Source organism: Wasmannia auropunctata, unplaced genomic scaffold (genome assembly GCF_000956235.1).
Source record: "Wasmannia auropunctata unplaced genomic scaffold, wasmannia.A_1.0 LD336106.1, whole genome shotgun sequence".
Classification (NCBI taxonomy): domain Eukaryota; kingdom Metazoa; phylum Arthropoda; class Insecta; order Hymenoptera; family Formicidae; genus Wasmannia; species Wasmannia auropunctata.
The window spans coordinates 5,782,653-5,804,104 of record NW_012026784.1 but is presented as its reverse complement, the minus strand read 5'-3'; the positions used below and the strand labels follow the sequence as shown (position 1 = coordinate 5,804,104).

The 21,452-nt window shown below is 44.5% G+C and overlaps 1 protein-coding gene across 1 annotated transcript in view; it reads right to left on the bottom strand.

Annotated features, from left to right (window-relative positions):
* The window catches only part of LOC105456877 (fasciclin-1), a 230,846-nt gene extending 221,303 nt beyond the window's left edge, over window positions 1-9,543 (bottom strand). The window contains exon 1 of the mRNA XM_011701237.1: window positions 8,973-9,543. Within this exon, the coding sequence (XP_011699539.1) occupies window positions 8,973-9,074 (102 nt within the window). The 5' untranslated portion in view covers window positions 9,075-9,543. The remainder of the gene's footprint in view (window positions 1-8,972) is intronic.
* Window positions 9,544-21,452: the final 11,909 nt, after the last annotated feature.

Here is a 21,452-nt window from a genome sequence, read left to right as displayed (position 1 = left end):
CACAGTGACGCCTACGTCGACATGCCATTGGGGTTCTACGCGCGAAATAAAAGCGACGCGACGGCCGACGGCCGACGGCGGCGGCGGGCGGCGACGCGACGAAAATCGCATCGTCCGGGGAATCCCAGCCGGTGGGAACACCCTGCTCGCCGATCTATCGCTCCGCTGAGTCGGGATTCCGATGTATCCGGGATCTGGATGTTGGGATCCGGGAGCTGCGGGAGAGGTACGGAAAGGGCGAGAAAACGGGAGAAAAAGAGAGAGAGAGAGAGAGAGAAATGAAGGAGAGAGTAAAGAGGCCGTAATCGCGGCCGCGCTTCGACGAAGAATCCACCGGCGGGATTGGAACGATAGCGGACGCGGGCGCGCCGTTTCTCGAAAACCGGAACAATACGCCGTGTAAGACGCCTCCAGGGGCAGCGCGGAGAAAAAGCTACGGTTGGCGTGTGTTACTCGTAAAATATGGAACTCTATAAAGACCAGAGCCGTGTGCCGCGTCGGCGAAAAGACGCCGGCGACGATCGTGACTCCGGAATTTTCTCTGTCGTCTTTGCTCCTGCCTTTCTTTCTCCGATTCGCACGTGATTCGCGGCTGTTTTCTCTCTCTCTCTCTCTCTCTTTCTCTCTTTCTCCATTTTTATACACCAGAAATCTTTGATCTTCGAAATAGATATTTTATTCTGTTCGCGTAGACCCGATCTTATCCGATCTATCCGATTGAAACGCGCGCTTTACGAATTTATTTATTATCCTTTCACACATATTTCGATAATCATATTAAACACGATACGAGCGATGCTACGAGCATCGTTTCGAACGAATAGCCGCTAGCTGTTGCCAGAGTTGCCACGCTTTGAGCAGCGAACCGACACGACAAGCACACGCGACATTCGATCGCGCAAAGTGCGGAAGTGTGCCCCGTCGATTCGAGTTGGGATCGTCCGTCGGTGGCCAAGTTCCCGGCGTGTAAATCCTTTCGCACTTCGCGACCGACTCTCGTCTCAATTTCCAACGAGAATCGAACTTGAGCCGCCGAAATTCCTGGGATATCTGGCCAATTTTCGACGATCGCCCTCCGGGCCAAAGGACATCGCCGGTCCTTTCCAGTGCAGAACCGCGCCCGGGCGCGGTGCACAGAGAGCGGTCAGACGCATTGGCAGTTTAAGATAGTTAGGCTGCCACGTTGAAAGTAGCGGTAGTTTGAGATAGTTAGCGACCACGGTGAATTTCCGCGCCGAGCCAATGGCTATATAGACGTACATGGGAACGACAGTCCTCAGAGAGTAAAAGTTAGGCATGCTTGAGACACATTTTGAGACAATCTGCAATTTATTAGATATTCAATCGCGACACAACGCGCCGCGCGATATGGAAAAAAACTTGAAGAAATAATGGAACGAATAGTGCGTGGTAATTCAGCGTTATGATTAGACAAAGTTTCGCGATATTCAAATCCAGAAATCAAAATTAAGAGATAAAAAAATCAGAGAATATGTGTTAAAAATTGCAAATCCAAAGATTGTGCAACGCTCGAGGAGGCAATTATGATGATGATTAGCGAGCCACTTCGACTGGCGTGCACCGAAAATAGCTTACTAACAAGTCATCGATCTAATCGCACTTTCAACGTAATCCGCGCGCCAGCAATGAGAACCCGGTGTCGTGCATAATTGAATGTGATACATCACACGAGGACGACGTGATGCGTGGGCGGCGGCGGCGGTGCCGAAACATCGCCGGATGTAGTCGGTAATAATCTATCGCCCGCATAGATCGACGTGTCATGCGAACTGTTTTCGCGATTATCTGGGGACACGCTCGGTTGCCTGAAAGGCGACAAGAAACCTACACCGCGTGTAATTGAATTCGATACAATGCGTGGCCCGCTATGTGCCCGGCCCCGACTCGGCTGTCTTGCTTCCGCGAGACATACACCAGCGCGGATTAATTTCGCCCGTTAATGAGAATTGATCGTCCGCCGCGCGCAGTTACTATCCGACTCTTCCGGATATGAAAAAGATACTGGATCGCTCGAAATGTTACGCGATAATAATTTACATGTCGAAGTATATGTAATACGTCCGTCATTTACAGTAATTGTATGTGTTGTAACGCGTAATAAATGATCAATATTATTAAATTATCAAATATCAAATATCAATAATTAAATATCGCAATTATATTCACGATTAATGCAATATTTAAGAAATTAATAAATCGTTAAATAAATCTGAAATTAATGAATTATATTTTATCTGACAAATAATTCAAAGTGGCCACGAAAAGCAAAATATATCATTTTTTACTTTTTTTCTTTTTTCCTCATTTTAAAAACCAGCTTCTGAATGTGTCCGCCAGCTAGATATTCCACGTTTCAGAATTTTTTTTTTCGACGCTCCTGCGTAATATTTTTAAATGCTGTTCTGCGTATAATTTATTCAACTTGCCGACTGCGAACGCGCGCGCGTACGTGCAGTTGCGCAGCAAACTATCGGTTCTATCGGTGTGTCATGCAGAACTGTTTTCGCGGCTATCTGAAGTCATGCTGGTCGCGAATACAGATTTGCATCGAGCGTAATTGGATCCTATACACCGTTGCTTGCTAAGGCCAACAGGCTATCGGCGCTAGTGTCCGCAAACACGACCCAATCGAGCTATCACCACGACCTTCGGCGCACTTAGATCGATATGTATTACTACGTCCCACCTATCCGATCGCGTGAAGACCTAGATATGATTATATCCGTGAGAAAGACTGACATGAGCCAGATCCCGTCTTGGTGGAAGTGAAAAGATAAAACTGTGAAACTCTCGAAAAAAATCAAATATGAGATATGCATGCATTTGCAAAATCTGGCCTCATGTAATGCTCAAAAGGATCTCTGCGCCTCGTGAAAATCTATTCATCTCCCCAAGCGGGATCGTTAATAATTAGTGAAACAGTGATACGAACGTAATGTAAATCCGGGATGTAAACGAGCAGGAATCTGTTTGCGGGACTGAATAATGAAGGTTCAAAGAAGCATCCCGTTGAAATAGGAATCGTATGCAAATTACACGAAAAATGAGCTCCTACCCTATTACCTATGGATTTCTGTCCTATTACCTACAGATGCGGTGCTCCTCGCGAGCAAGCAGTTCGCCGGGCTGCAAGTAAGTATTTGTCAAGCAACAACCATTACGAGCGAAGATTATCCGTAAATATTTTCGCGAGCAAGTCAGCTAGCTCTCTCTCTCTCTCTCTCTCTCTCTCTCTCACTCAGGCGCTGCCCGGTTTCTATTAGCTGCCGTTTCTCGGTTCATCGGCTCGCTGAAATTGGAAATGGTCGTCGATGGTACCAGCTCTCTTAATTCTCGGGGTCTTCCCACCGTGGCGAAGGAAGAACGAAACCGGTTATTTGCAACCTTCATTCGACCGTGGCGAAGGTACATATTCGCGCGGCGTGTCGATTTCCGATGATTTTCAGAACGAGGCAGCGGCCTCGATTACGTGATTCACGGAAGCTAAGTATCTGCGGAAGGGCGAAGGCAATATGAACCCGTTATTTCTCCGCCTCCTTCCCGTTCGCTCCTTTATTCCCGATACGTCTTTTTCCGCTTTCTCTCGCCGCGAATTACGGAATTCTCCCCGGGGGATTTCTTTCATTTTTGCAGGCTTTCGACTAAACTTGAAATATTCTCCCGTATACGCCCCCGAGGGTCGAGAGAGACTTCGTATTTCACAGATCAGATGATCCGCAGGGTGCTAATAGTAAAACTACAGAACCGACATTATGTTATTGCTACTATATATTATCGATTTAACGGAGAGAAGACGCCGGACGTCGATTTTCCACAGCAATTTGCTCGAATTACTGTCAACCATTTGCAAGCATATACGATCGACTTCCGCTATCAAAAAGTTTAGTTCGCCTAACCAGGAGAAAACAGCGAAAACGGCTATATATGCACCACGGATTACGGATACAGAGTATTATGATTCGCCGCGCCGCTAACCTGCGAATCGTAAAATTTTATTTCGGCGCCAAGCCGCGCCGGACCATACGTCTACACTCGTAAAAAAGTGGCCGGATCGATCGAATCGACTGAATAAAGTCCACGAAAATGGGCCTCGATATCTCCGTGTTTGGGAATAGTTTGTCGAATCGATTGGAACTAAAACTAACCCCGCGGCGAGAACCGTCCGGGCGATTTTTGTCGCAGCAACAAGTTGCCGGGCGGAATCGTTCGCCCCGTCGCGCCGCGGAGGAGGGGCGGGAGAGAGAGAGAAGCAAGAAACGCATTATTGTAATGTCGTCGACGGGACGAGCGCCAGCTTTCATTCAATACTGACATCGGAAAGTCTGTACGCGCGAGCTAATGTCCCCTGTGAACAATTTTTTCGTAGCGTTATGCATAGAGAAGCGGCGATGTAAAATCAATCGATCTGCGAGTTGCTAATAATACACCTGTGCCCGTTTTCCTCCTCTCCCTGCAACCGTTTGTGTCATTTGAAATATTCGATTTTTTTTTTTAAATTTAATTTTCTACATTATCGAATAATCAATTTAGGGACTGTATGAAGTTGTCCCTCCCCCCCCTCCACCCTCCACTACTGAAAATCCACCAATCATTACCACTCGATTGGTGGTCATTTGGTAGTACATTACATATATTTGGTAGTTACGATTACTTGCGCAATCTGGAAAGCCATATTTTGCGAAAGAAGGAGCTAATTTTACGCGAGTATATCTTTTTTTGCGTATATTGTTATTTACAACTTCGACTGCCATTCATCGGCAATGGACTATCAAATACTACCAAATGACCATCAATCGAGTGCCATGGTAATGAATTTTCCATTAGTGGATTTTTAGTAGTAAGGAGGCCAACTTCACACAGCTAAATACTTTTTACAAACGGTCATTTTTTTCCAATTCTTTGGAAAGAGTAATCACGCTTTTTATCGTATTATATATTTCCTGACAGTAATATTACGTAATGTATATCGACGGTCTGAATAGTGTACTTGATATCCCTCGTTGTGAGAATATTCCTTTGAATAGATACAGGATATAACGGAGCTACTGTCGGTAGCACGCTGCATGCGACGTATGCGAGTACAATTAATTGACCGAGCGGAATGTGAGCCGATCGGAACCCGTTGACAGCGACGTTCACGCGCCGGTTCCGATAATAATCTCGCAATCAGCGGGTGTCTTCGTTAAACGAGGCCGCGTTATTCAGCGTCAAAGGCGAACGAGCGACCGTCGTTTCTCGCGCGCCGCGCGCCGCCGCGTCAGCTCTCTCTTTCTCTCTTTCTCTATCTCTCTCACGCTCGGTTTCTTCCGCGCACACAGCCTCGCTCGCCCTTTCACTCTTTTTTTCGTGCAATATTCACGCTAAGTCCCGTTACTCCCGTTGAGTCTCCATTCATATCGGCGCAGTGTATAACGCAACGAGGCGCGGCGGCAGGTGTTGCCGGCGCGGCGGATATAAATGCGGATCGCATACGCTCGCAGGTATCACAAGCCGAAGGGCTCTTAACCTACGGATTATAACCCACAGCCCGTGGGTCGACACGATCTTTTAATAGAGTGGAATTTCCTCCTACGCACCCGGCCGTCGTGATTCAGCAGGTCGGCCGGTTGACGTAATGAAAAATGCTGAGCCGACCGACTTGCCCTTTTGTGAGGTTAATCTGCCGCTCTTCCGAGTTGAATCGAGCGCAAATTAGAAAGGAACTGTGAATCTTCTCGCTCGATCGAAGATATGTCAAAGGACATTAAGAATAGACGTAAATATCCTATAATATTAAAATCGCATCAGGCAATATCTTAAGAGATATGATTCGATCTCTAAGAGATCGAATTCAATTTTTTCCTGACGTGCTAAATTGCTGACCTAAGAATCAATATCTACTATTACATGATATACGAGTGGCGATTTTAACTAACAATGTCTATATCTCTTCGCGCACTACGCCGGGTGGTTTAATCGACCAGAACGTGCTGATTAGACCGAATCGTGGTCACGAAGATGACGTCTAAGATTTGTCTGGGCGGAAAAAGGCTAAGTACACCGCCGGGGATCGCGCCGGTAGACAAAGAAGCACCTCGAGGCTCTGTCTAATTGAAATCACGTCATTGACCGGAGAGAAAGAAAGAAAGAGGAAGGGAAAGAGAAGCCGTGCTGCCGTTTCTGCCGCATGACGCGCTCACGTTGCGTGCACGCGTGTGCGTGCGTACGTCCCACGCACGCGTGTGCGTGAGAGTGCTCGTTCGTGGCGTAGACATCGCGCCGGACTGCCACGGTTCCCTCGCTTAAAAGCGGGGGCGAAGTAATGAGAAAGAGCCGGCATGTGGATGGAAGATATGCCACGTGTAAGCTAACTCCGCGTCGTCTATCTCGAAACCCTCGAAAAAAAAGGTTCGCTCCGCTGAAGCCGCGTATTGGTGAGAGAAAACGCAGATGATAGAAATAATTCTTTTAACATTAAATTAATTGCGTTTCGACGCAATAACTCGTGACTCATTCTGCATGAGGAAATGAGCCTCTGTAATATAAATGATATAGTTCATCAATAGGTTCATTCTAATGATTTATACCGCGATGATTCATCGGAGATCAATCTTCCGCGGCGGAGGCTGTTTGGCTGCGCAGCACGCGATTTACAATCAAATTACAATGCGATTGTAACCGAGGTTAATGCGTCCCTTCTTATTTTGCGCGGATCGTTAAATCGTAACGGCTTTCCGCACTGTCACGGCGTTTACGGCTAAATTTACGCGACGGTATTGGATTATCGCGTTAATTAATGACACTGTAAAAAAAAATACGCGGTGCGCAGCAACGCTGACATTCCCTCTGGTAATTCTCCCTTTACTCGCTCTATTATCTGCGATTTATTAAGTATATCCCGTATCGCGCCCATCAAATTTTTATAACGCCGACGCGGCGATAATTAAAATTTCAAAACGGGCGGATCAAAAGACTGTGTGACATTTCTATTTTTTTCGTGCGAAAGTTTATCGGCTCGTATTAAGAGTGGTTCGACGCGAGACGAATGGTGACGAAACTTCGTGGATCGCCATGAATTCCGGATAAGGATAGAAAAAAAGAAAGAAAAAATGCGGGCTAATGAGAGGCGTTAGGCGGCGTTTCGCAACTTTCCGTTCGCGCAATTTAATTACGGCCACGTGGAAGAAGTTAATGAAGTAAATAACCGCCGGTTTCATACATTATTCAACCGAGTTAGAAACATCTCGCACGCCCGATTTACGAACTTTTCTTCCCCCCTTCCCCTCCTCTCTCTCCGTCCCGTCCCACATCGTCCCTTTCCTCTTGTTCGCACCCGGAAAAGTTCTCACGACTGCACACGTCGTTGAGCCAGGCGATCGGTTTACCACCTGGGCGAGAGATGCGGCTCGCCGTGCCACCGACCACCCAAGCAAATCGCTCTGAAATTTCGGAGCGCGCAGAGAAGAAAACGCGAAGCGCCATTTGGTACTCTCCAACTTGCCGCGATTGTCCGCGAGAGTTTGCGACGACTGTCGAAATAGTCCAAGATGAGATTCAGACTCGAGAGTCCTCGTAATTTTTCTTGCGTTTTTCTTCATTTTCCCGTTCTTTCAACACTCCGAATCCTTCCGACGTATTTCCATTTTCCGTTTCTCAAATCATTCGTGTTTTTGTTTTACTACTACTCCAAATTTACTGTTATTTCATTTTCTCAATTTATTGTTACAATTATAACGCTGGGCGATTAATTATTTCCAAATCAAAAATAAATAGGAGATGAACACGGAAAATGGATGAATAACAACAACCAACAAATTCACAGCCACTTCGATACGAAAAATTGGATTTGCAGTCATCGCTGATCTCATGCTGGATATGGAAGGATTAAATGACGTTGAAGTGAACAAGTATCGCGCTGAGTGGGCAGGTCCGCCCGATCATGTCGAACCGTGGATCTGATGCGGAAAAAAAAATCGAGCGACGTGACGTATGACAGAAGTGTCACTCCAAAACATAATCGATTTTCCGCGGTTCTCTAAAAAAAAAAAAAAAAATTGCAAGCGACAGTTCTAATAAATGAAGTTGGCGCACGAAATTTCGAAAAATTAATAAGTTTCAACAATGTAGAAAAAGTAGCGAGATAAGCAGATTTAATTATGTTCGGTTTTCGCCTGACGTTTCCGTGCCATTTCGATAATAAAGTAAATTTATTTGACAGACGTATACGTTACGGTATGTGTTATATATGTCTCTTTTTAAACTTGTTGAAAACTTATTATCGCGCATCGTTATTTTATCATGGTTGTAATTTAAACTTGATATATGCTGATATGCAGAGACTGCAGAGAGAACGTCGAAAAAATATATCACCACCTTGACACTTCGACATTTCCCGACGATTTTGACAGTAACATTTATGAACGCTTTTTATCTCGTTAGAAAAATTATTGGCGCCATTGTAAACGATCGCATTGTTAGTTTCAATGTGATGATTCACGCAAACACTTTTCGCTATCATCACGTTTCTAGCATCTACTGAATATTTTTCGATGGAAATACCTAATATACGCAGCATGGAAAGCAAAGCAAGAACGCCGAGTGAGAGAATCAAGATCACTCAGCGATCGCGCGAACGATCCTCCTCTCGCACGAGGAGGATTCTTAACGACGCGGCAATCGCGGTTGCGTTCATGATGCCACGCAGCACGTTGCACAATCATCGCGCGGCCGCGACGAGCATTCGCTGCATTGAAATTTCCCGTCGGGCCGGCCACATACTCGACGCGTTATTGTACCAGCATACGTTCGTTCATTTAAAACGCAACTCTCGCGCGCGCGGTCGTTCCTGCGTGACGGTTCAAGGACACGCAACAGCCGTCGCGCATATCCCCGACGTAACGTCACGGCGCGGCGCGGCGCGGCGGCGGCGTCTGGCCACAACCGGTGTTAAAACGGAAACAATTTTTTTTTACCTGAGACAAGTCGGAGTCGTCGCGTATCTTGGCGTCCATGGTCACCTGGCTAGCGTGGAGCCTCGCGACGGCGAGCGCCGCGACGAACAGGAATGCCAGCATCGTGGATCCTCGCAGCGGCTCCCTCGGGCTTATAGACACACGAGACAATTTCACCAAATCACTCGCGAATTTAAAAAAAAAAAAGAACGTTCACCACGCGCAAACGCGGACGATCCTCGCGGATGATCTGCTCCGGATAATTCGATCACCGATAGATCATCGAGAGTATACGCGAGGAGTCACTGACGCGCGCCACTGACCGCGTTCACGAGGCCGCCTCCGAAACGCGTCGCGGGACCGGAAGTTCTCCACGGACGGACACCTGTAATCGGACAGAAGAAGAGCAAATTATATTTGCACACGATAATTACGCGAGTGTCGATTGATAAAAGCGCGAGCGCGTAAACGCGCGATTGTCTCTCTTGCTCTCTCTCTCTCTCTTTCTCTCTCTTACTCGCTCCTCGATCTCTCTCTCTTTCTCGCCGCACTCTTTCCGCTCGACGTGTCAACGATACGGAGGATAGCGCGGTACTGCGCCCTCTCCATGCCTGGACCCCTCTTACACCCCACCACCCGCGTCGGAACGAGTCTTCGGCATGGCCTGCCCGCAGCCGAGTTTCCCCCTCCAGCTTTACGCACCCCTCCCGCGCGTGCGACCGCCGAGAACACGTGACGTCACCCACCTTGTCCTACGCCGCGCGATCGCGCCGCGCCGCGCCGCGCTCGTGGATCGTGACACTTTAATTCGGCCTGATACGACTCCGATTTTTCGTTGAGATAAAATTCCAAACGGAAATTGAACATCAAACGGATTGCGTTCGGTAATGGACCACGCATTTGGCATGCGTGACGATGGCGCGTGTCGACAGCCGATATGATTTCCTCCTTAATAAGAATATCAAAACATGAACATTTAGATTACAAAAATTAATCGTTCCTTCAGAAATGCAAATACAATTTATCGCATTCGATTAATTTTAAATGGAGTTTATTTTAGTAAACTTGAAATATACTGAGATGTAACGAGCACAATGTTTAAAATCTTTTTCGTAGCGAGAATATAGCGTCTAATTAAACTTTGATAAAAAAAGAAAAAAATTGTCCCAACTTTGAAAAATATTGCCTTTGTATTCTTATCGCTAAACAAATTTTAATTTCATGCTAATCTCAAATCAGCGATGAAAAGAGAGAAGTAGGTCAAAGAGCAAGCGACGCTGTAGATAAAGTTCTTGATTACAATTTAATATGCTTCGTTGTTTGAACCGATGATGGTCGAATAAAGTTACCCGCAATCGTTGATGGGAAAACGCCTTTCTTCGCGGTACCAGCAGTAAAGATAATGTGGCTACATTCTTTAGTCTAGACGAGTTAAGTAAGTGAATTGAATTACGTTTTTCAGAGCGTAAGCTGTGAGTTGTGTAAGCCCTATAACTTACAATTTAAAGGGATACCGCCGCGAGATAGAATAGTTAGCTGGATTGTACTCTATGTTCTCGGATAAAGTCCTTACTTTTTATACGTGCCTTCAAATAAATTCCGTGAGATAAGTGACATAAATAAATTTGCGCGATAGAAATAAGAATAATTCTGTGAGAGACGCATTAAATACCAGATCGTTAAAAGTTCAGGAGTAAATTCAAAGATGATTCACGTTTCTCCATTGAAAATAGAAGCTGTTATCGGGTAGTTATTAGTTCACGATTTAATGTGGCTATAGGTTCGTTATATCGTCTTATGTCGTGAAGTAAGAGAGATAGAGAGATGCACAGCGCGATCGAATTCGGAGCGATATAATTGCCAACTCCAACAGAAGTTCATGGGGTATTTGCTAAGTGGAGTGGACTTGGACCAATTCTCGAAACCACTTGAGGCGCGCAGCGTGGATTAAGGAAAGATCCTGATCACGAATATAAACGCCGAAGGTTTCGCCCGGAACTTCCCGGGTATTGTCCCGTTTCTCTCTCCGCTTGTACAAGCCGGGACTCACGTTAAGTTCGTCCCAATCCGCCCCGGTAATTAGAGCAGTCCAAATAGCGCCTCACTTCGCCTCTTCGACTGGCTTTAGGCACACGCCGGAACACGTGTATTTTACTCGATCGGCACCGTTGTTTCTCTCGAAATATGTTTTCGCGAGACGCGACGGAATTTATCGCACGCGGCGGCGCGGAGGCATCAGAGTTTTCAATAAATTTCATCGATGCAGAATTAATCGGTTAGAAATATGTTTTCCTGCCCGGAGTTAGTAAATGTTTGACTAACGAATAACAGTTTGTTTGTACGCGAGGGAGGGAATATTTAGTTATTAATACGCAAACGCGTACGCTTCGCGCATTTTCTCGCTATGCGGGAACAATACGTAATTGAAGGTGCCGCGGAAAATAGATCGAATTACACTTTTAGCGAAGCGGAAATATCAATTCTCCGTCGCGACGCGAGTTTACCCGTGGAAGTTCAGAAAGCACCGGTGTGCGCCGCGCCGCGCGTTGACAAACGCGCAATGATCCCCCGAATGCAAATAGGAATTCTAACCGTCTCGCGATTTACGTATTCCGTAATCGAAGGCTCGCGCAATTTGAAGCGCCAAGGTTGGGAGAGCGCTTGGAATACGAGGTCCCCGGAGGTCCCTAAGGGCGTCGACCCTCAATTACGACTCTCGCGCCCCTTCGTATGCGGCCATCACCACTGGAAGCGCGCTCGCTCGCCTCTTAAAGACGAAACAAACTCGGCCATGAAAAGAAAAGTTAAGTGCTCGTGACACTCCCCCCCACGGCGCGGTCCCTCACGTTCACCATTTTTCTCGCCGGAACATAATCCTCCACGAGCGGGCACGTAATTTTTAATTACTTCCCAACGAATCTCTTGAACGCGATATTTTTTTACGTCGATTTTCCTCACTCTTTCCTTCACCTTCCATTGTTTCTGGTGACAATGGAATAAGTTGATTGACAAACCGAGTTTATTTCCAAACGATCATTTTGTACTTGTCAATTACAAAAATTAATTATTTAAATGAAAATTCTAAAAAAAAATTCGAGATTTTAAAGAAACTTTTTTTTTAATATATAGAACTGAATAGTCTTAAAATTTAAAGGATTCAGAAATTGAAAATTTTTAATTCAAAAAGTCACAAAGTCTATATACATCCGTGAATGCACTCGAACGGATGATTTCAAGAACTGCAATTCATTTTTCTCTCAAGCGATTATCCGCGGTAGTAAAATCGTTCACGCGCGGTAATAATTCGGCGCCAAATCGCGCACTAATGGCTATCTCCGTGTCATTTCCGCTTCCTATCTCAGTCATGCGGATATACATTCACGAGGAACGACGCGTTTTATCATCGTTTTATCACCGCTGGGCTGTTATTTTTTTTTAACGCTAGGCCCTTCGCGCAGGTGGGGCCCCGCCGCACCGCTTTTGTTTTCGCCAACTGGAGCGGTCGGCCCGATTAACTGTCTGTCATCCATCGATTTCGACCTCGCCGGAAAAAAACTGGGAGGGTCTCATCCACCTCTCTCTCTCTCTCTCTCTCTCTCTCTCAGTATGCGTACAGATAGATACGTGTACCATGAGTAGGTACGTGCATTTTACGACACGGAATTCCAGGGTCTCTGATGGGATCCTCTGATCTTCGGTCCGGAGCTCCAGATGCGCGCTGCATAACGCGGGTGAATCTTTTAGCAGAGGTCTACATTCGTAAAAAAGGTGTCTTTGCTACCCGTCCCGAAAGCGCTCCTCGTGATTTGCAAATTTTTAAATACGGACCGAAGAGAGTATCTCTCAAGCTCAAGATGGCGGTTCCTTATTAATATGCAACATGTAATATTAATAACGCGAGGCTCTTACCAGCTCGGTGCGTTTAGTTAAATAATGAATATTGGAGACTATTATATATAGACTGAGACACGCGGCGTGAAATAACGATCGTCAATTGATCATCGCAAGGGACAGATCGCCGCCTTTTCCGCAGCTCTGCGGTTGGCCATAACGATCTCTCGTTAGCGCAGCTAATTACTTCAGTAGTGTGCAGTGGACCGTGAAAGGTCGTTAGTCAGTTAGTACCATGGGTTAGAACCTAAAGTGATGAGATTCTCACTCTCTCTTCTCTCTCTTTCTCTCTCTCTCTCTCTCTATCTCTCTCTCTCTCTCTCTCTCTCTCTCTATTTATCTATCTATCTATCTATCTATCTATCTATTTATCTCTCTTACGTTTTCTATATATCTAGCATTGTCTTACGAAACTTTGTCGCGATGATATTCTCTAAGTGCGCCTTGAATATGTTCGGCGCAGTCTCTGGACCGTCGAATTCCTGTCTACGCGCTTGGATCTTTGATATTTAGAATTCTCGAGTAATTAGATTCGAGAGTTGAAGCTTACCTTGTCGACAGCTCTCTGCGGATCTAAAATTTGAACTTTTGAAGTTCTAATTATCTCAAAATATTATCTTTAAATTTCGGAACTTTAGTTTCATAATGTCCAAATTAATATAATATTTTATATAAAATCAAGCAAATGCCTAATTTTTCAAATTCTCCAATTACCACGAATCGGTAAATTAATACGTATCTCCACTATATATGGGATATGGGATACTCTCGAGCGTGGGATTCGGTGGAATTTTAAATGCCGAGGAATAAGTTACGCATATATGTCTGAATGCTTGCGTGGGTGGTACATAACTCCCACTCTTTTGAGTATATTTATCCTTCTTGTAGTAACTAAAAGGAGCGCTGAACGCAAGCTGGATATCGGGGGTAGCTTTTTGTGAAGAAGCAGGAAGAAACGGAAGAAGAGGGAGGGAGAGAGCAAGGGGTGGGCTTTGCTCCGGATTCTGCATGCTCGTAAATAGTCCCGATAACGTTCCTTCTATGCGGGGATACCCGATATTCAGCGATGCTGTTCATTGAATTTTAGTCGCGGGACGGTTGACATCGCCGCTTCCCTTCCTGATTTTTATATGAGTAACGAAGAGCCTTTTTGCTGATTCTTTTTCATTCTGAAACGCGAGTCCTCCTGAATCTTCGTATTTTCCCTTATCTCTCCCCTTTTTATTCGCCTAATGGAAAGGAGTTGCAAAACATCTTTTTATTACGCTTCTCGATGTACTCATAATTCTTCAAGCTCAACGACTATATAATTGTTCCCGACGAAGAATCAAAAGATACATTTCCGAAAGCGGGATACAATGATTCTGCAACTGCAGTAGCAAATGTTCGCAATCAGAGCGCGGAATAAGATTACCGCTGGGCGATGCAGCGAATTAGCGGACATTTGTATTCCGGCATCACGCTCTTGCATTGCTGAATTTTATTCTCGCGTTTATTTCCGCGCGTGAAAAGGAGAAAATATATACACGCAAGAGAAGGGTGTAACGGCAAAGATAAAGGGAGAGAACGGCGATTAATAGCAGTTCGCAGTTTGAATTTGATGGTTTCGTGTTTGCTTCAAAGCAAGAGGTATCGAGTATCCTCAAGTACCGGTAACATATTTCAGCCGAATAAATTGCCCGTGGAAAGTGGCTCTTGATTATACTAATATTACCAGCCGAAACAGTATCTTTAAACAAAATATTTGCGTACAATCTTTGCATCCAAAGTGGAAAATTATTAGCTGCGCGCGGAATCAAGATTAAAACTTTATTTGCGGCAATATTAAAAGCTGTGCATTGATATTTCGTGTGTCTCGGATATTTTACGATGTCTCGCTTGAGAATATATTCCGGCGAATTGCTATCTACCTATTCAATCTCGTACATGTATACATATATCTCAAGCGCATTTGCAATACTGTGTATCTTGATAAGTATAATTTATCATCTGTATAACTAGTATAAGATAATAAATTTTTTTTAACACATCAATTGTTTGATATAGCTTTTATTGATTGAAAGAATCGTACTTTATTTTACTAGATAAAATATCTGCAACTTTTGATGGGACAAATTTTTTTATCAATTTCCACAGTTAATAGGTTTCTTATACTTTAAATTGGGTACTTTTAATTGGATTTGAAATGCCGAGGATTACAACGAAGATTACGCGTTGGAAGAAGGTTTGCTACTAATATATGATAGCTCAATTTAACTGTAATGTCAAGATACACCTGTGCTTTCGTGTCTTCCCGTTAAATTTATTCCAGTCGCGGCGTAATTTTGCGCTTCGTGCGCGAGTAGTGCACACGCACACATACACACACACACACATATACACGCACGCACACGTCTCCGGGGGGTCTCGCTAATTTGTACCGAGATAATGTCAGCGTATACGCTCCACTCTCCTACCATTGATGGTGCGTGCATTCGTGGCGCTATTATTAATACAAAGTAGACAGCGATGCGTACACAACGCGCGGCCCGTATGCGCTTTGAAACACGCATAGGATCGTTTCGACATGAAATAATTTCGCGTCTATGTTGTCGCGAAATTACGCGCGACATTAGCGAGCGCCATCACCGTCACTTTATTTCAATAATTCCGTCACGCAGTGGGTACCAAGTGTTATAACGTTGTTTAAAAATTAAAGATCGTTGTTCAGTTAAGCGCCGATTTTTTAGTTCTTCGTTAGGTGATTGATAAATCTCAAGGGGGACGAGGTTTTTTTATTAAATAAACGCTAACTATTAAAAAAAAATTCAGAACTAATATAATAATCAAAGATTCAATATTTATAGAGGGTAAAAAGTTAAAATGCTGAAGGACCAGGATTCTTTACTTTTTCGGATATCCTATAAATATATTATGAAGGTCCTAACACACTTCGACATGACTCGATTCTCGACGTTCAGTAACCGCCGCCTAGACATCTTGCTCGAGCGTTTTTCCTGTTGCGAGTATCAGCGCGTTTGCCGCCCGGAAATATTGTCCCTCTTATTAAGATGACGTCAGGATTGGAAAACGGGCTAGCTCTTTCGGTTGACGGATGTGCAAATCGCGTGCGACGCCTGCGTAAATCGCATTCATTCTCGGTGCAGGAGGGGGATATAAGCGAACGGAAATCGCGTGTCACGGCCAAACGCTCCGCTTTATTCGAGCGCGCTCCGCTCTTCGCAAATTTTGATTTTTCCCCGATATGTTGTATTGCTTCATTAATCCCTTGACGCGATCATCGCAACGCCGACGAAAATGCGCCGCAAATTCGCTCTCCGTGCTCGTTGAAATTATTCGAATCCCACGTTTTTGCACAGGCTGAAAGAAATTAACACCCTATACCGAATCTTTTGATTTTTTATTACAAATGAAATAATGCTATTTGTTGTTATAAACGAATAACAGAAATTTCTCATGTTACTCTAAAACTCGATTGGATTCGGCTCTAATTTAAATGCAACAGACGTTGCAAAAAATTCATGACACACACAGCCGGGATCCCCACAATATTTCAAATCGCTGGAAAATTACCATCACGATCGAAAAATTAAAAGAGGTTGGTGGTCGGAGCAAATCAGTTTACCGAGAGCTTTTACGAACGCTTTTATCGTAAGCGGCAGATGAAAATTGAACTAGCCATAAAATTCGCGCGACGACAAATGAATATGCCTCACTTGCGTATAGTCACCGAATATAGAATATATTTATAAATACATGTATTCCTCGGTTTTCTTACAAGCTTCGACTATTTAATTACACATCATTTAATTCCAGTGTGGCTTTACTTGAGTTTGAAATTTTAGATTCGAAAAGATACTACATAATTTTCAATTTTAAGTTTTTTAACGTTTTATATACTTTCGGGTTATTTTTTTATTTGTTATCTTAATAAAAGGGATAATGCTCGGATTCTTTACTCCTTGAATTTTTTTTAATTCGGGAATTCTTTATTCAACATCTCAACGCAATCTGGCGACGTTATCGTCGATGAATATTCCCAATTCTTTGTAAATATTCCCTGAATAATGCTTCGATGCGTCGGGCGAGCGGGTGATTGATGCAACGCAAAATGAGCCTACTCTTAAATAATTGAGACGCTTCATTTGAATAATTGATTGATGGTAATTGCAAGAACGACATCGGCCGTGCTATACCACCGGGCGGCCGGCACTGGCGCGTCCACCAGTTTAATAATTTATTGTCGTTAATAATTGGCGAATAATTAGCGTGCCGTGCTGACGTAATGTTTATTCATGGAGCATCGTGTCGGGGTAAAATTTAACCGGCAGAAACGAATGGGCACCCCTCTTTTTGATGGACGACTCGTCCGTGACGACGCGGAATATCGATGGCGATCCGCAGATATCGATTCCCCGGAGGGTCGCACGCTTAAGATAGGACATGATAAAGTCTTAGTATCCCAGACTCGATCGTTTAATGCCTTTTTTTTTTAATATTCATGTCGATCAAAAAACTGCATTTTAGATGATAATCTAAATTTCGAGATAATTAACTTCACGTAAATTTCTCAGCGTTGTCGTTATTTTTTTTCGAAACTCTTTAAAAATTCTATAAACCCAAAGTATCGATATACGATTATCTCGAAAAAAGGGTGTGTCTCCGTTGCGAGATAAAAAGTATACGTACAGTCGTTTCTCGGGCGACACGGGAAAACCCACTACGACCCGATCGCGCGTTGAGGGATGCGCGCCTCTGTATTTCTCTCGCAATACCCGTAACATCTCTCCCGCCGTCACGATATCCAGAACGAAGATGGACCGCGGCACGTGAAATATGGTAATTCGCCTGATAATGCACTCCGTCTCCCGGGCGTCCGTCTGTGCACCGCGCGATGCGCCGCACCGCGTTCGCTCGCAGCAATACGATCAAACCGGCACTGAAATTTGAAGAGGGTATCCGTGTTTCCGCGAGACGTTTCGTTATTGTCGTGGCGGTTTGTCGCCCGCGGCAGGTACTACCGTGTTTTTCATGGCTGTCAGTCATCTCCCGGGGGATCTAAACCACCGAGATCTAAAAATATATACGATATTACGTTTTTAGAAACCGAAAAGTAAAGAATCCATTGAGAGGCGATTTTTTTTTATACTTACGAATGAAGTTTAATATGCGATTACAGTGAAAAATTATATAATCCATAGGACTTTTAGAATATAATTACGTATAAAATGGAGAGTATATAAAAAAAATTGAGCTAAAAAATGTAATTAATAAAATATATTTAAAATAATTATTCTGATTGTTATAATTTTTTACAATTCGCTCTCGCTCACCCGAGGTCTTGTTTCATCTAATTATCGTTCGCTCGATAAAATAATTTCAAAATTTCCGGAACTGTGGAATTGCACGTTCAAGCGGAACGACGATCGCGCGCGGAAAACGCTGTTTCATTATCGACACATCGGTGCACCAAAGGAGAGGTCTCGATCTCGAGGTCTCGGTATCGGCGGTGTACATCTCGGGGTACCAGAGACGAGAGAAGGGCGCTAACGATAGCCGGCCGACGTGATTGGAATTGAGAAAGTTCCGGTCAACCGCGGCCCGGCGCCGTCTCGAAAGTCGAAATACCGGCTATGAACTCGGAAATCGATTCCTGCCCGGAATATATATCGTGTCAGCGTGTCACCCTCTCTCCCCTACCCGTAACGAGGAGCCTTCGACGGAATAATGAAGTTTTCCTCGGGAAAAATTGGGTCGCGCGCGTGCGACTTCCTTTCCTTTCGTCGACCCCCTCGCACTCTCGATCGATACTTTTTACCTGATTGCACCGATGCGATTTTGTTGCACCTGAACCTGAATGGGGTCGGTGGAAAGAAGTATCTGCCGTACGCGTCAAAACAAATTTTGCCAACCGGCTCGCTGCTGGCGTGGATCTCACCCCTTGCGAACGAGTTGCGGGATCCGGTAGTCTCTATTCGAGGATAGCTACACGCTCTCTCCACTTTCCTGGCGAATGAACGAGGCCATTACGAGAGAAAGAGAGAGAAAGAGAGAGAGATATTTATTACTCTAATAAAGATATATCATAATGACGCGTGTATATAACGTTTAACGTTTATTTACGCTGCGATATTATCGGACGCGCGGAAACTTTAGTTTAACGCGTGGGCGCGAGGTACGAGGAACGTCAGGTGTTCCGTCGGGATTGTTTGAGATTGCCGCGCGGCTAGTTCAATTTGAATGGAAGAAGTTACGTGCTCATAAGCCCGATGTAATCAGAATTTATACGCGCTGTCCGCGGAATTGCGGAACACCATGTTCGCCACATATATTTCCTACGTTCAACTGAATCTTTAGAATCGTGAAACCGTTAAACGTTATAAAGTTCCACGAAACTTATACAGTCGAATTGTTATTGTAGAGCCAAATCGCTGTAGATATATTACGAGTGTAGGGAAATTTTCTCCAGCCTCTTCCCTTTTAGAATAAATTCACACTCAATGAGGATACATTATATCATTTTTTAAGGTATATTAATTGTCTCCAATAATATTTTGATCATATTATTTCTATCGCGTCGTTCGAAAACGGATATAACTTCGATATTGTTGTATTACAATTTTCGATTTTAATTAATCTGTACAATATTGTACGATGCGGTTGCGGGGATGTTATATGTGCAGTTACGTAGTCAAATTAAACTGCAGATAGGAAGTGGTTACCTGGGAGCTTTACTTGTAGTTAAAATACAATATTTGCAATGAAATACACAAATTTCGCTGCAGTATTTCCAATTTGAAGCGAAAAGTAAGCGTCAATGGACCATTTAGTTTCATTCTTTTCGATTTAAATTGATCGTGGAAATTTGTATTCATCCTCCCTCAACAGCTGCGTTGCGAAAAAAAAGTCATCGAGGCGAGTTCTCGACGTTCCGAGATAAACCGGTGCGGTCACTCGATTCTCGCATGTACGCGCGTAAAACGTGCGTCCCATAGATAAGGCAGACCTCCCTCTCGTCAATTTGCACTTTTTCAGCAACAGCGCCGTGTGTCCGGAGTTACCGGAGTGTGGACGCGAGTGGCATAGCGGCGCTGTGAATTTTTCTCTCGTAAGCGAAAAGCTGCCTTTCCCCCTCCCTCCTCCTCCCCCCCGGCGGATGAAATTGCATTCTCTTCGATGGAGTAACAGCCGCCGCAGTCAGCAGGAATGAGAAACGCGTTTCAACGACCGGCGGTCGAGACGCCGCGAATAAATTCGGCGCGGCGTTGCTCGAGTCCGATCCTGGCACGCTCGAATTTCGTGGGCGCCGATATCCCCCGCGCCGTATTCACCACAGTAAGCATCTAGTTTAATTACGAAGCTATTTGGGTATCGAGTGTGGGGAGGAGGGGAGAGATTTTGGAGTACGAAGCGCCGGCGAATGCTTAAACGCGTAATGACTGTTACAGCCGAATGCCGGCATTTGCGATTTTTTTGTTGTTGTTGCGAAAACTCAACTCGAGGCTGCAGAGGCGTTATTCCTCTTCCCGCCCGTCAATCGCACGCATTTCGCATGTCTCAGTGTCGAATTCTATCCTTCCTGAACGTTCCTTGTATCCTTTATATAGATCCACTGGGATCCTGATATTCTCAAGAGCAGATTCGCAGCGAATACCGCCCGGTCTTACGCTATACGTACGAAAAAGCGGCGTCCAGAGCGGCGCCGCGGCGCCTGGGACAGCACCGTATCGCGCTTTTGTACGTCGTCCCTTTCGAATTCCAGGAGTTCCAACAAAATTCTCCCGCAAATTCCCGCCTTGCGAGAAGCGACGACCGGGCTCGCCTGCGAGAAACGAGGTGGACAACGTACGTACAGAGGGCTGATTACGTACTTTTCGCGGAAAGGGGTAATAAAACGGCATAAAGGTTACGGTATGCTTCCTTTTTTCACGGTTAATTACGAGCGCTTTCGAAAATATGAAGGTTGTCCTGCGCGATAAAGTTACGGTCGCGCGCGTAATGAACCATGGTGCCGGCCGTTTTGCGGAAAACGGCGACGCGATACTTGGAAAACTGAAGTGCCAGAATTAATGTCGTGCGAGAGAGGCGTCTCCACGGAGAACGGTTACTCGCGCGCGAAATGAGTTTTTGAAAAAGAAAAAAAAATAACAGACCGATGAGCTCGTTTTTCCTCCATATTTCTGTTATTTTCCGTCATATCACGAGAATTTCTAGAGAGAAAAATATATTACGTTGCTTTAAAATGTAATGACATAAATCATCGCTCGACGGCATCGCTGTCATTATATCGTTTCGCAAAATCGTATCTTATCGTTTCTCAAAATAATAAATTCACATCATCCAATATTAATTCACGATTTCTTTCCATATTTGCATTCGCGAATGTATTTTCGAGATAACAGATATCATCAAATATATAATTTATAAATTCCTACACGGAAAAAAAATTGCTGTTGCCACAACCTAATAATTGTGATAATTTTCGCCCATCAATTTAGAAAAGTTATAGGAACTAAAATACTTTGGAAGTGATTTATATAGTTAACTGAACTCTCAGCCTCAATGTTGTGACGTGCAACTATATCAAGATCGGAAGAGCACACGTCTGAA